Source organism: Bubalus kerabau, chromosome 8, assembly GCF_029407905.1.
Source record: "Bubalus kerabau isolate K-KA32 ecotype Philippines breed swamp buffalo chromosome 8, PCC_UOA_SB_1v2, whole genome shotgun sequence".
Lineage (NCBI taxonomy): Eukaryota > Metazoa > Chordata > Mammalia > Artiodactyla > Bovidae > Bubalus > Bubalus kerabau.
The window spans coordinates 64070944-64086169 of NC_073631.1; the positions used below are offsets into that span (position 1 = coordinate 64070944).

Sequence of the window (15226 nt, forward strand, 5' to 3'; positions counted from 1 at the left end):
TAAAACAGATCAGCTGAAACAGACTTATCCAAAAAAGCCCTTTCTCTAGAATTAGAAATTTCTGAATATACTAGACAAAATGAGCTTTTCCTGGTGTGAAACTGTGTTGGAATTGTTTTGGGTATAACACACATACTTGCTATTAGAAGAAGTCTTTCTGCCTCAGCTTCTTCCAGTGACCCTTTTCCATGTTCTTCATCAACACAACAGTTAAGAGCCTGGCTAGCCTGATAGATCACTGTCTGCTGCAAATTTATTTCATTATTGAGTTCCTAGTGAAACCAATGAGAGGAGAAAAAAAATTCACATTGAATCATGATTTTTACTTTATTTAAGCTTTATTTATAATTTATCCAATTAGGTAATTTCTAAAATCTCCAGAGAGGAAAGTCAAAATGTTAGTTTCACTGTTCAAGTTTCTAGACTATGCACCAAAAACATTTAACATATCTTTTTCATTATGGCTTATCATAGGATATCGACTATAGTTCCCTGTGCTATACAATATATCATATTGAATATAGTTCTCTATGCTATACCACTCAGGGCTTCCCAGGTGATGCCAGTGGTAAAGAACCAGGTTGCCAATGCAGGAGACATAAGAGATGTGGGTTCAATCCCTGGGTCAGGAGTTCCCCTGGAGGAGGAAATGGCAACCCACTCCAGTATTCTTGCCTAGAGAATCCCAGGGACAGAGCAGTCTGGTGGACTGTGGTCCACGGGGTCACAAAGAGCGGGACACAACTGAAGCTACTGAGCAAGCATGCATGCTACACAGTAGGACTTGGCTGTTCATCCCTCTGTGTCTAACAGTTTGCATCTGCTAATCAAATTCCCAATCCATTCCTCCCCCTCGCCCCTCCCACTTGGCAACCACAAGTTTGTTCTCTGTATCTCTGAGTCAGTTTCTTCTTCATAGATAAGTTCATTTGCATATGACAAACATTCTTAAAAGTAAATATTTCAGTAATATCAAACAAGCTTCCAACTTTTCCAGTAAAGAGGACTTTTCTCAGACTGAATTCAGGACTGAATTCCTGAGGCCCTGCAAGCCAGACACTATCCTAGTCCTGGATAGAGATGAATAAGACAGGGTCCTTGTCCTCAAGAAGCTCACAGTCTCAAGGTGTTAAGATTCCAAACCCCCTTTCCAGTGAAGCACATACCTGCATCTTCTGTTTGATGTTAACCTGACAAGGAAAACCATTCTTTTTTTCTTCCAATTTTGAAGTAACATCTTCCTTCCGAACAATCACTTGCTTTATCGAAGGACGGTCTGTTTCTTTGACTCTTTGAGATCTATATGCATCGATGCTTCAGGAAATAAGTTATAGTCTATTAAGAATCCAGCAACACACTAAGCACTATGCTTTATTGAATGAATCAGCAGAGTCTGATATTGAAAAGTATTGGCAGAACACTTCACTAGAATGGAAAATGCCACTGGGTGAAAGAAGGTGACCAAAGCTATTTCAAAGTTTTATGAAGATTAACATTATAAGTATAAATAACAAGACTTCTTATTTTAACCTAAACCATGATAAACTGGAAAATTCTGAAAGAGATGGGAATACCAGACCACCTGATCTGCCTCTTGAGAAATCTGTATGCAGGTCAGGAAGCAACAGTTAGAACTGGACATGGAACAACAGACTGGTTCCAAATAAGAAAACGAGTTCGTCAAGGCTATATATTGTCACCCTGTTTATTTAACTTATATGCAGAGTACATCATGAGAAACGCTGGACTGGAAGAAACACAAACTGGAATCAAGATTGCCGGGAAAAATATCAATAACCTCAGATATGCAGATGACACCACCCTTATGGCAGAAAGTGAAGAGGAACTCAAAAGCCTCTTGATGAAAGTGAAAGTGGAGAGTGAAAAAGTTGGCTTAAAGCTCAACATTTAGAAAACGAAGATCATGGCATCCGGTCCCACCACTTCATGGGAAATAGATGGGGAAACAGTGGAAACAGTGTCAGACTTTATTTTTCTGGGCTCCAAAATCACTACAGATGGTGACTGCAGCCATGAAATTAAGACGCTTACTCCTTGGAAGGAAAGTTATGACCAACCTAGATAGCATATTCAAAAGCAGAGACATTACTTTGCCAACAAAGGTTCGTCTAGTCAAGGCTATGGTTTTTCCTGTGGTCATGTATGGATGTGAGAGTTGGACTGTGAAGAAGGCTGAGCGCCGAAGAATTGATGCTTTTGAACCGTGGTGTTGGAGAAGACTCTTGAGAGTCCCTTGGACTGCAAGGAGATCCAACCAGTCCATTCTGAAGGAGATCAGCCCTGGGATTTCTTTGGAAGGACTGATGCTAAAGCTGAAACTCCAGTACTTTGGCCACCTCAGGCGAAGAGTTGACTCATTGGAAAAGACTCTGATGCTGGGAGGGATTGGGGGCAGGAGGAGAAGGGGACGACAGAGGATGAGATGGCTGGATGGCATCGCTGACTCGATGGACGTGAGTCTCAGTGAACTCCAGGAGTTGGTGATGGACAGGGAGGCCTGGCGTGCTGCGATTCATGGGGTCGCAAAGAGTCGGACACGACTGAGCGACTGATCTGATCTGATGACCCTTAGTGACTGAATGTCTTCCAAGATATTCTCACCTATAAGGAAGATCATGATCTTCAGAACCAATGCTATCACCAGACTCAGCTCGAGGGACACGGGTTCTTTGGAATTTTCCTGGCTTTGGACTTTCATCACTGATGCTGGTGTCTTTCACTTCCCATCTAGGTGAAGAAACTAAACTCTGCAGGAAGGCACATCAGATATTACATTTTATGGATGACATTGATTCTAAATGAGAAATCTGAGGAATTGAATGCCTTCTCTATTACTAGAAAATAAATATCCAATAAGTTGACCGATTCATTATAAAAACAAGACAAACTATGTTCCTAAAAAGTATATGAATAAAAATTCATAGACAGCTGAAGCCTACACTTGTAACTCTTTTTTAAAAAATATTTCTAATTGAATCAATTTCCAAAAAAGCTGTAGTTATTCAGTTCAGAGTGATAGCTAATAAATGTTAGTTATCTGTCTTGTGCTAAATACTGATATTCTAATACAATTTAATATGCACTTCAACTCCATGATGGAGGTACTGGTTTTAACCTAATTTAACATTTAATTGCGACAAAAAGTTTAAATAACCTGACCAGTAAACACCAGTACATGGCAGAGCCAGGATGTGAGCCCAAGTAGCTGGCTTTTTAAGCCATGTTACAGTTTGGATTTCATCTGATGCCAACAGGAAACCAATGAAGAGTTTTAAACTCTCTTCTAAGAGAGTTAACATCAAGTTTGCAAAATATCCCTGGCTATAGCGTGCCAAATCCCCAGGTACCAACTAAAACAAAAAGAGATGCTAATTCTACTTAGTTTCTTTATGTCCTGGGCCTATTTACATTTAGTCCTGTCTTACCTCTGGACTTACCACACCAACTGTCTGTGCTAATGGAGTAAGCAAAGACATCGAGGAAATATTCAGTGCATCTTCCTGTTCTTCGCTGCTTTCTGCATCTGCTTGATCCAACTCCTCTTGGTTCTTTTCCAGATCTAGTCCACCTTCCTCTAGGACATCACTGAAGATGTCATTAATTACTTTTGAACTATTGATATCATCATCATCATCCACGCTCATCTCAATTTCACGTACCACTTCTGAAAAACATTTCAATAGGTGAACACTGTGATTCAGGCCTTTAAGAATTAAAGGGATAACAGAGAAGACTTAATATTCATATGCTTACTCAATAAATGGGGGGGGGGAAAGCCCTAAGAAAATGTACCTCCTACACAAACAAAACAAAAAGAAACAGAATACTGCTATAATGTTCCAATAACATTTTCTAAGTAATGAAGGTTGCTGCTGCTGCTGCTAAGTCACTTCAGTCGTGTCCGACTCTGTGCAACCCCAGAGACGGCAGCCCACCAGGCTCCCCCGTCCCTGGGATTCTCCAGGCAAGAACACTGGAGTGGGTTGCCATTTCCTTCTCCAATGCATGAAAGTGAAAAGTGAAAGTGAAGTCGCTCAGTCGTGTCCGACTCTTAGCGACCCCATGGACTGCAGCCTACCAGGCTCCTCCGCCCATGGGATTTTCCAGGCAAGAGTACTGGAGTGGGGTGCCACTGCCTTCTCCGAAGTAATGAAGGTAGGAACGATCAAAAGCTGATTCAGTGCTACAGGTTTAAGAATATTAAGCACTCAAACTGCAAGATAATAGCCAAAGCTTCAGATTTACACAAAATACTCTTTCAAATAATTCTCTTTCTCTTGCTGAGAACTGTCTTTTCACACTGTAGTCAATAACAGGACAATAATAACATCACAAATAAGGGCCGGGTTCACAAATAAACTTCAAGGGCACTGATTTCTCCCAACTGTACATGCAGAGGTGGAAGGGTGGCACATTTCCTTTCCCTGTGAAAGGAAGTGACAGCCTTAATCACATTTTCACAGGGCATGGGACCTAAAGATAACTGTTAACAGTACCGTATTTTGCAAAAGCAAGAATATTTCCTATTTTTTTTTTAAAAAAGGGGATTATAAAATCATAAAACATTTTGAAATATAGAACTCTACATATTTGAATATGAGAATACTAATTCTCCTAGCATATCCAGAGTTAATAAGAAACAAAGAATAAAAACAATGAAAACCAACCAGTCTGCTGTTCAACCTTTGGTTCTGATGTCACTTTTAAGGATTTGTCCTCTTCTAAAAACAGTGTTATTTTCAAAGGGCTAGACTTAGTCATTTCACGTTCAGTAAAATCTAAAAAAATAGGAAGAACAATTTGAATATATATAAAAACTTAGAATTGTTCAGTAAAAGACTCTTAATGCAATTCCTATCAAAATCCCAACAGAGCTTTTTGGAGAAATAGAAAGTCTGTCCTAAAATTCGTATGGAACTTTAGAACCTCTGAATATCTAAAACAATTTTGAAAGAGAACAAAGTTAAAAGGCTGACATTTCCTCATTTCAAAATATATTATAAAGCTATAATAATCAATACAGTATGGTACCAACATAAAGATAGACATATAGACAAATGGAAAAGAACAGAGAGCCCAAAAAGAAAATTTCAAATATATGGTCAAAGCTGCCATGATAATTCAATGAAGAAAGGATAAATGTTAGAAAAACTGGATAGCTACATCCAAGGAATTAAGTTAGACTTTTATCTGATGCCATATACAAAAGTCAACTAAAAACAGATTAAAGACCTAATAAGATTCAAAACTACAAAACTCCCAGAAGAAAACAGAGGGAAAGCTTTATGACACTGGATTTGATGATTTCCTGTGTATAACACAAAAAGCACAGACAGCAAAAGCAAAAATAGACAAATGGGACTATACCAAACTGAAAAACTTCTGTGGCAAGCAGGGCACAGTAGGGGTAGGGATAAAGAGGTACAAACAACTATGTATAAAATAAGTTACAAGGATATTTGTCCAACACACGGAACAATATTTTATAATAACTCAAATGGAGTATAATCTATAAAAATGTTTAATCATTGTACACCTGAAACTAAGATAATATTGTAAATCAATTAGTGCAATTCAGTTCAGTCACCCAGTCGTGTCCAACTCTTCGCGACCCCATGAATTGCAGCACACCAAGCCTCCCTGTCCATCACCAACTCCTGAAGTTTACTCAAACTCATGTCCATCCAGTCAGTGATGCCATCCAGCCATCTCATCCTCTATCGTCCCCTTCTCCTCCTGCCCACAATCCCTCCCAGCATCAGGGTCTTTTCCAATGAGTCAATTCTTCGCATGAGGTGGCCAAAGTACTGGAGTTTCAGCTTTAGCATCAGTCCTTCCAATGAACACCCAGGACTGATCTCCATGGACTGGTTGGATCTCCTTGCAGTCCAAGGGACTCTCAAGAGTCTTCTCCAACACCAGAGTTCAAAAGCATCAATTTTTCAGCGCTCAGCTTTCTTCACAGTCCAACTCTCACGTCCATACATGACCACAGGAAAAACCATAGCCTTGACTAGACGGACCTTTGCTGGCAAAGTAATGTCTCTGCTTTTTAACATGCTATCTAGGTTGGTCATAACTTTCCTTCCATGGAGTAAGCGTCTTTTAATTTCATGGCTGCAATCACCATCTGCAGTGATTTTGGAGCCAAAAAAAGTCTGACACTGTTTCCACTGTTTTCCCATCTATATTCCATGAAGTGATGGGACCAGATGCCATGATCTTAATTTTCTGAATGTTGAGTTTTAAGCCAACTTTTTCACTCTCCTCTTTCACTTTCAACAAGAGGCTTTTTAGTTCCTCTTCGCTTTCTGCCATAAGGGTGGTGTCATCTGCATATCTGAGGTTATTGATATTTCTCCCAGCAATCTTGATTCCAGCTTGTGCTTCTTCCAGCCCAGCGTTTCTCATGATGTACTCTGCATAGAAGTTAAATAAACAGGGTGACAGTATACAGCCTTGATGTACTCCTTTTCCTATTTGGAACCAGTCTGTTGTTCCATGTCCAGTTCTAACTGTTGCTTCCTGACCTGCATATAGGTTTCTCAAGAGGCAGGTCAAGTGGTCTGGTATTCCCATCTCTTTCAGAATTTTCCAGTTTATTGTGATCCACACAGTCAAAGGCTTTGGCATAGTCAATAAAGCAGAAATAGATGTTTTTCTGGAACTCTCTTGCTTTTTCCATGATCCAGCGGATGTTGGCAATTTGATCTCTGGTTCGTCTGCCTTTTCTAAAACCAGCTTGAACATCAGGAAGTTCACGTTTCACGTATTGCTGAAGCCTGGCTTGGAGAATTTTGAGCATTACTTTACTAGCGTGTGAGATGTGTGCAATTATGCGGTAGTTTGAGCATTCTTCAGCATTACCTTTCTTAGGGAATGGAATGAAAACTGACGTTTTCCAGTCCTGTGGCCACTGCTGAGTTTTCCAAATTTGCTGGCATATTGAGTCCAGCACTTTCACAACTACGCATCAATTAAAAAAATGTTTATATATCAAAGAACACAGTCAACAGAGTGAAAAATCAACCTACTGAATTCAAGAAAATATCTGCAAATCATATATCTAAGAAGTTAGTATTAAGAATATAAAAAGGACTCCTACAACTCAAAAAAATCAACCTGATTTAAAAAATGGGCAAAGGATATGAACAGACATTTCTCCAAAGATGATATACAAATGGCCAACCAGTATATGAAAAGATGCTCAACATCACCAATCACAGGAGAAATGTAAATCAAAATCACAATGGGCTAACAACTCATACCTACTATCAAGAGCACACAAAAAATATCAAGTGTTGACGAGAGTGAGGAGAAGTTGGAACCCGCAGGCACTGGTGACAACACTGTGTGCCCAGCATGTAATAATGTCACCAGTACGGAAACCAGTATAACAGTGCCTCAGAAATATTAAAAATAGAACTACTGTATGATCAAGCAATTCCACCTCTGGGTGTATACCCACAAGAATTAAAAGCAGGGTCTCAAAGAGATATTTGCACACCCGTGTTCATAACACCACTACCCACAATGGCTAAGAAGTGGAAACAACCCACATGTCCATCAATGGATAACAGATAAACAAAACATGGTATATATACACAAGAAAATATTATTCAGCCTTAAAAAGGAAAGTAATCATGTCACACACTTGACATATGACATGTCAACATGGATGAACCCTGGGACATTATGTTAAATTAAATATGCCAGTCACAAAAATACAGATACCATATGACTGCACTTATATGCGCTATCTAAGGTAGTCAAATTGACAGAAACAGAAAGTAGAATGCTGGTGACCAAAGGCTGAAGAGGGGGAAAGGGGAGTTGTTGTTTAATGGATGTAGTTTTAGTTTTGCCTGATGAAAGTTCCTCAACAATGTGAATATACTACTGAACTGCATACTTAAAAACTGTTAAGATGGTGAATTTTAGTAATATGTTTTTCACCACAATTTAAAAAAAAAAAATTGTCTATGATATATTAAATGTCACTACATACACCTTATTTTTTTTAAACAGCTACATAATACTCAATTACATGGATTTAGCACAATTTATTTACAGTCTTCAACTGATGGGCATTTAAGTTATTTAAATCTTACCACTATTACAAATGATGCAACGACTAATAAATTTGTACATACATCCATTGCACACTAGTTCTAAGAATTCAACTTACAGAAACACTTCAAAGAAGTTGAATAAGCATTACACACACTTTACAATTCAATAGATATTACTAAGTTTTTCTCCAAAAAATATTTATAGTAAATTTATACTCTCATTAAGAGTATGAGTTCTCACTCTGGAGAGAAAACTAAGAAAGAAGCATATAGCATGGCTAGAAACAAACAAAAAAATTAATTTGTCTTTTTACACTAGAACAGCATTTCTGCTGCTTCCAAAATTATGGTAGATTGAAATTGACATTTTAAGTGAAATAGAAATAGAAAATGCTTACCTGAAGTTTCTCTACTAGAAGGGTTTGCTGGAGTCTGATTTTCTGTCACCTTTTCTGTTACTGTAAGTGATGGGGTACTTGGATCAACTTGTTTTTTGAGGGGAGTGCTCTGACAGTGAATTTCCTGCAAAAAGCAAATGAAGATGTAAATTTTATTTCTCAAAACTATAAATCTTTAAAAAAAAAACTATAAATCTTGTCTTTTTACATGTTATTAAATGAAACAAATAAGAGTCATTGTTAGAAATAAACTTCCTCAGAACAAAACAGAAAATGAATGTTGAAAAGGTCCAGCCATGTTTAGAACACTAGTTCATACTCCTGATAATTCATAGTACATAAAATCTTTTTTAGAGACCACTAGGCAATGGAGGAGCCTGGTAGGCTGCAGTCCATGGTTCGCTAACAGTCAGACACGACTGAGCGACTTCACTTTTATTTTTCACTTTCCTGCATTGGAGAAGGAAATGGCAACCCACTCCAGTGTTCTTGCCTGGAGAATCCCAGGGACGGGGGCGCCTGGTGGGCTGCCGTCTATGGGGTCGCACACAGTCGGACACGACTGAAGTGACTTAGCAGCAGCAGCAGGCAAGAGAGAATGAAAATTCACATCAGAGTTCAGCTTTAGATAAACCAATTCAAGTGAAAGGCAAATAAGAGGAAAAAATAACTAAGTCTCCTCAAGAAGAACAAAACAAATACAAGCTAAAACTATACACTTCCACATCCCTTTTCAGCCACCATATCTTTGCTCCCTGCCCTTTAGAGCCAAACTTCTGGGACTGCCTACACTAATGGACTCTGCTCTTCACCCACTACCTGCCTCCTACCCTCACCACTTCACCAAAAGGTTCTGCCAAGTCACAACAAGCTCCTTACTGTGATCTCGGTTCAGTCCACGTTTACAACAAACACGTGACAACAGTGACCACTCCTTCCTTCTGAAAGGCTCCTTCTTCCCTTGACTTTAGTTACATCACACTCAACTGCTTTCTCTTCCCATCACTTAGGTTGCCTTTTTTATGGGTACCACAGATGAATTCTGAAGTGGGAAGACCCTTGAACTCTCCCAATACTGTGTTCAGAATTTTCTTTAAATGCATATGTACAACTGTCTAGGGAAGGAGTCCACAGGTTTATTAGGAATCATTTAACACAAAAACTTTAAAGATCTGTTGCTCTATATTTTCTAGAGAAAGAAAAGGAAAACCATGAGACTGTAACATACTGGCAACCAAGTGAAGAAGGTGCTTCAGACAAAAGGGAGTGATTCACAAAGTCAACTGCTGCTAACAGGTCAAGTTAAACACTAGAAAAGTGATTCTGAAGATCATTGGTGAATTTGATAAAGCTAGTGGTGAGAGCATGAGTGGAGAGATCAAGAAAGAAGAAGAGAAAAACTGCAAGATACAAGTAGAGACACTCCTTCGGAAGAGTCTAGATGAAAAGGAGGCAAAGAAAGGGAAGAGAAGGGAGATTTAAAGAGTTGCTTTTGTTATGATCATGGCATCTGGCCCCACCACTTCATGGGAAATTTAAATGCAGAAAAAATGGGAATAGTGGCAGATTTTATTTCTGTGGGCTCTAAAATCACTGTGGACGGTGACTGCAGCCATGAAATTAAAAGACGTTTGCTCCTTGGAAGAAAAACTATGACAAACCTAGACAGAATATTAAAAAGCAGAGGTATTACTTTTCCGACAAAGGTCCGTCTAGTCAAAGCAATGGTTTTTCCAGCTTGCTCCTTGAAGAAAAACTATGACAAACCTAGACAGCATATTAAAAAGCAGAGACATTACTTTTCCGACAAAGGCCCATCGAGTCAAAGCGATGGTTTTTCCAGCTTGCTTCTTGAAGAAAAACTATGACAAACCTAGACAGCATATTAAAAAGCAGAGACATCTCGTTGCCAACAAAGGTCCATATAGTCAAAGCTATGGTTTTTCCAGTAGCCATGTACAGATGTGAGAGCTAGACGATAAAGAAGGCTGAGCGCAGAAGAACCGATGCTTTTGAACTATGGCGCTGTAATAAGACTCTCAAGAATCCCTTGGAAAGCAAGAAGATCAAACCAGTCAATCCTAAAGGAAATCAACTCTGAATATTCTTTAGAAGGACTGATGCTGAAGCTCCAATACTATGGCCACCTGATGCAAAGAGCCGATTCATTGGAAAAGACCCTGATGCTGGGAAAGACTGAGCACAGGAGAAGGGGGCAACAGAGGATGACATGATTGGATCACATCACCGACTCAATGGACGACTGAACAACAAATGCTAGTGGGAAGGATTAGCCCATTCATTTCTTCCTCCTAAAGGAAATCAGTCCTGAATATTCATTGGAAGGACTGATGCTGAAGCTGAAACTTTGGCCACCTGATGTGAAGAACTGACTCATTTGAAAAGACCCTGATGCTGGGAAAGATTGAAGGCAGGAGGAGAAGGGGACAACAGAGGATGAGATGGTTGGATGGCATAACCGACTCAATAGACATGAGTTTGAGTAAGCTCCAGGAGTTGTTGATGGACAGGGAAGCCTTGTGTGCTGCAGTCCATGGGTTGCAGAGTCGGGCATGACTGAGCGACTGCACTGAACTGAACTTCCTCCAAAGACAAATTTACTGAGTTCCTACTATGAGCCAAGGCCTAAGAACACAGATAGAAAAGAATGTGGCTCTCATACAGTGCTGGAAAGCAAAGTTAAAACACTTATAGGAAAATAAATATTCTAGTGAGGTTAAAAACAGGATGGCATGGACCCAAACAAGGAGGGAGGGGAACTGGGAAAAGGACCAAGTAAAAATTTCCAAAGGTAATTAAAGTTTGACCTATTCTTAATGAAGCAGCTCATCACAGAGATACTTCACCCAGAGAGACTAGCAAAGCAAGACAAACAGATCTGAAAACATGGGTACACTCAAGAAACTGCAAATAGTCTGCATGACAGGGCTGAAGCACACATGCAGAGGAGCAGCGAAGAGAAGTCAGGTTTCTGAATGATTCTAGCTATCAAATCCAGCACTTTAGACATTTTTCTGATGATGGCTATGGGAAGCTCTCCAGGATTTTAAGCAAAGGAATACATGCTTACCTGCCTCTTGGAAAAATTTTTCTGGCAGCAGTGGGTTAGCAGTGGACTGGAGAGTAGCCAGACTAAAAGCAAGGTGCTCATGCAAGGGTATAGTAATGAGTAAGGCGATGGCAGAGGAAAATACAGAGGTCAAGGCAGCTTGGCAACATATTTAGAAAACGTATCACTGGATGTGTGTGTATTTATGCATAATATGTGCTAGAGGCCAGTGGGAAGAAAGACACTAACAAAAGGAAGGAGCCAAGGAAGAACTACCAGATTGTTTTAGATGAGGAAGTATACAGTAAAGCCCTAAGTGAAGACAGAGACTATCTGGGGAAGATACTCCAGCAAAGAAAGCTCTTCCAGTCAAGCAAAGCTCGACTAGAGTTCAAGAGAGAGGTGAGGGCAGCACAGCCAAGCATCATCAGCATTTCTGTGATTGGCTGAAGCTAGATATGAGGATGGGAAAGACATGTTCCAGGACAAGTGAGACAAAAAAAAAAAAGAGATCAGAACTTTGGGAAGCATGATTTGTTAAGCAAGGGAACTGGTAAAAAATAAAATCAAATAGATCCTTCTCAAAGAATATGGTTAAATGTATTTATTATCTATTTCTACTGGTACCCATGTTAAATGTAATTCTATTATTTTTAGTTTAAAAATGTAACCTAACATAGGGAAATTAAGATGTACAACTTCCAGTTACAAAATAAATGGGTCACAGGGATGAAATGTACAGCACGGGGAATACAGTCAACAATAAAGTAATACCTTTGTATGGTGACAAAGAGTAACTAGACTTATCACAATGACCATTTTGAAATCTATAGAAATAACCAATCACTATATTGTGTGGGAACTAGCATAGAACTGTCGATCAATTATACTTCAAAAACCAAACAAATTCATAGGGAAAAAGATCAGCTTTGTGGTTACCAGAGGAGCTGGGAGGGAGATATGGAATTAGATGAAGGTGGTCAAAATGTACAAACTTCCAGTTATAAGACAAATGAGTACTAGAGATATAATATACAACATGATTAACATAATTAACACTATTGCTAAATATGAAAGAGTAAATCCTAAGAGTTCACATCACAAGGAAAATATGTTTTATTCTCCTTCTTTAATTTTATATCTATGAGATGATGGAGAGTCATTAAATTTATTGGGGTCATCATTTCATAATGTAAGTCATTATGCTGTATACCTTAAACTTATACAGTGCTATATGTCAATCATATTTAATAAAATTATAAGTAATATATATGCATATTTATCTCCTAACATAGTATTTTTGTACACAATAGGCATGTAGAAGAAATAGAAGAGAGTTTAACACACTAGGAATTTTGCTGAAGGCTTATCCATTAAATTATACTATGAGAAGTAGTATGGCTAAGAGGCTTCCCAGGTGGCACTGGTGGTAAAGAACCTGCCTGCCAATGCAGGAGACATAAGAGAAGTGGGTTCAATCCCTGGGTCAGGAAAATCCCCTGGAGGAGGGCATGGCAACCCACTCAATATTCTTGCCTGGAGAATCCCATGGACAGAGGAGCCTGGTGGGCTACGGTCCACAGGGTCACAAAGAGTCGGATACGACTGAAGCGACTTAGCACGTAGAACAATATAAGCAAAAAGAAATCTGGGAGGCATTTGGTGACTAAAAGGATTACAGATAGTATAAATGTATGATATTTGAGGAGAGATATATAATCATTACTGATAAAAGTAGATTCTGAGAAACATTTGAAAATCAACATCTAAATAGAATGTCAAAAGGAATCTGAAATCAGTTGAAGGTGAGAATACGTTTTAAATTTGATTTTAAGTAGGTCATCATAAACATGGTTAGAAGTTCCATTAAATGGCAAAATATCACAAGAGAAAAGCCAAGTTGGTACGAACATTTAAAGAGTTTATGAATGGAAAGCGGCATAGTTAATCAGAACAAGAAACTGTATAGAGAACTATTTTACAATACAGAACTACAAGTTAAATCCCAGTTCTTGTTTATGTTACCTGTTTGGTTTCTAGCTGTTTGCTTTTTGAGTTTTCGCCTTTTTCTGCACTCCATAAATTGCCCTTGTCAAATCGGCTACGAAGACATGCTAGTTCTTTTTGACGTTCCTAAAACCATCAAAATCTATTTTACACAAGAGCCAAAAGTATGTTTAATAATATCCAAATACTACTAACTTTGCTTCTCTTCATTTTTAAGATTAAAAAATTCATAATATACATGGAATATAAGACAACAACACTTTTAATTTGAAATAAGTGATACAGAGAATCAAGATGCTATTCATCTCAGTCAAAAAGACTGGCGTCAGAATTTGACATTTAGGTCCTATGCTGAGGCTAAGTAATGAATAATGTTAAACACAGTAAGATATACCTGCTTGAGTTGCTGTGCTAGGTGAGTAGTAGATGAAGACACGTTTTGCCTGAATAATCTTTCCTGTATGGCCTTTGTATTTGGAGTGATAATGGGAGTCCTATGGGGTGTACTACGAGCTGGACTTTCTTTGCTATGTTCTTGACAACGCTCTCCAAAGCGTTCCAGAAAAGGCTTAATTCCTGATCCTCCTAAAGAAAATACACACATTTTAGAGGCTACTTAGAATAAATAACAATTATGATTTCTATGGGAAATGTTCTAAATCCAGTTCAGCTCCAAAATGCTTTTAGTCTACTAGGAATATTCATTCAGAAAGAAAACAGTAGGAAAATAGTTCAAAAAACTTAAAAATACTTTTTTTAACCATACTATTTAGTTCTATATCCTAAAATTTGCTTTATAGGATTTAATACTTTAGAAAACACACAGAATTTTTAAAAGGTAGAGTGAGAGGACAGAGGGGATTAGAAAACCCTTAAACTACTTAATCAGAACCTAAATAATTGGAAATTGACTGTATGTGCATTAATGATATGCCCTAAACACCAAGTATCCTGGCCATGATAACTCAATTACTAATATCTCTACAGTCCAATTTATTTTATTTTAGGAAGTATAACATGAAAATCCAGTGATTAAATCCTTTTTCTTTTTAAAAAATGATAATTAAGGATAATTTAGTTTATCAAAGTATGTCTTGATTTCACCAAGTCTTAGTACTTATTTAAATAGTATGAAATACATTTAAAATACAAGTGGACTATATATCACTTCCACTATAACAATTCTAGGGTTGTACTACATAAAAGGAGGTGGTAAACATTTTCCCATAAGCAGCCAAAGAGTAAATATTCTGGGCTCTGCAGGCCATATGGCCATTGTACATTTCACAACTACTCAATCCTGCAGGGAAGCATGAAAGCAGCCACAGACAGTAAATGGGTGTGGCTGTGTTCCAATAAACTTTATTTGCAAAAACAAGTAAAAGGGCAGAATTTGACCCACGATAGCAGTGAAAGCAACAAGTCCTAACCAATGAATGCATCAGCAGAGACTTCCCAAGAAGACTCCTTATTTATGTTATTCTTATCTATGCCATAAGTCTTTAGAATACTGGGAGTCATAGTCCAATTTCACATGGGGATTTTGCTATTGTTTCTCATTTCAGCTCATCTGGAAACTGACTGCTGGATTCTACTTATCCTGTAACTAATGGATTCCCCACTCTTATCTCTGTATGACTTCTCTTTTATGATGAACT

The 15226-nt window shown here is 38.4% G+C and overlaps 1 protein-coding gene across 4 annotated transcripts in view; it reads right to left on the reverse strand.

The window, feature by feature from the left end:
* Nucleotides 1–15226, reverse strand: part of ANLN (anillin, actin binding protein) — a 59695-nt gene that overhangs the window by 27521 nt on the left and 16948 nt on the right. For 3 of the 4 annotated variants that reach the window (XM_055590398.1, XM_055590401.1, XM_055590402.1), the window contains exons 6-13: nucleotides 13963–14153; nucleotides 13587–13694; nucleotides 8492–8615; nucleotides 4689–4799; nucleotides 3447–3685; nucleotides 2623–2768; nucleotides 1167–1314; nucleotides 137–272 (exon numbers count right to left, since the gene is read on the reverse strand). In XM_055590398.1, the coding sequence (XP_055446373.1) occupies nucleotides 137–272; nucleotides 1167–1314; nucleotides 2623–2768; nucleotides 3447–3685; nucleotides 4689–4799; nucleotides 8492–8615; nucleotides 13587–13694; nucleotides 13963–14153 (1203 nt within the window). The remainder of the gene's footprint in view (nucleotides 1–136; nucleotides 273–1166; nucleotides 1315–2622; nucleotides 2769–3446; nucleotides 3686–4688; nucleotides 4800–8491; nucleotides 8616–13586; nucleotides 13695–13962; nucleotides 14154–15226) is intronic. The other variant, XM_055590400.1, reaches the window with a different exon arrangement.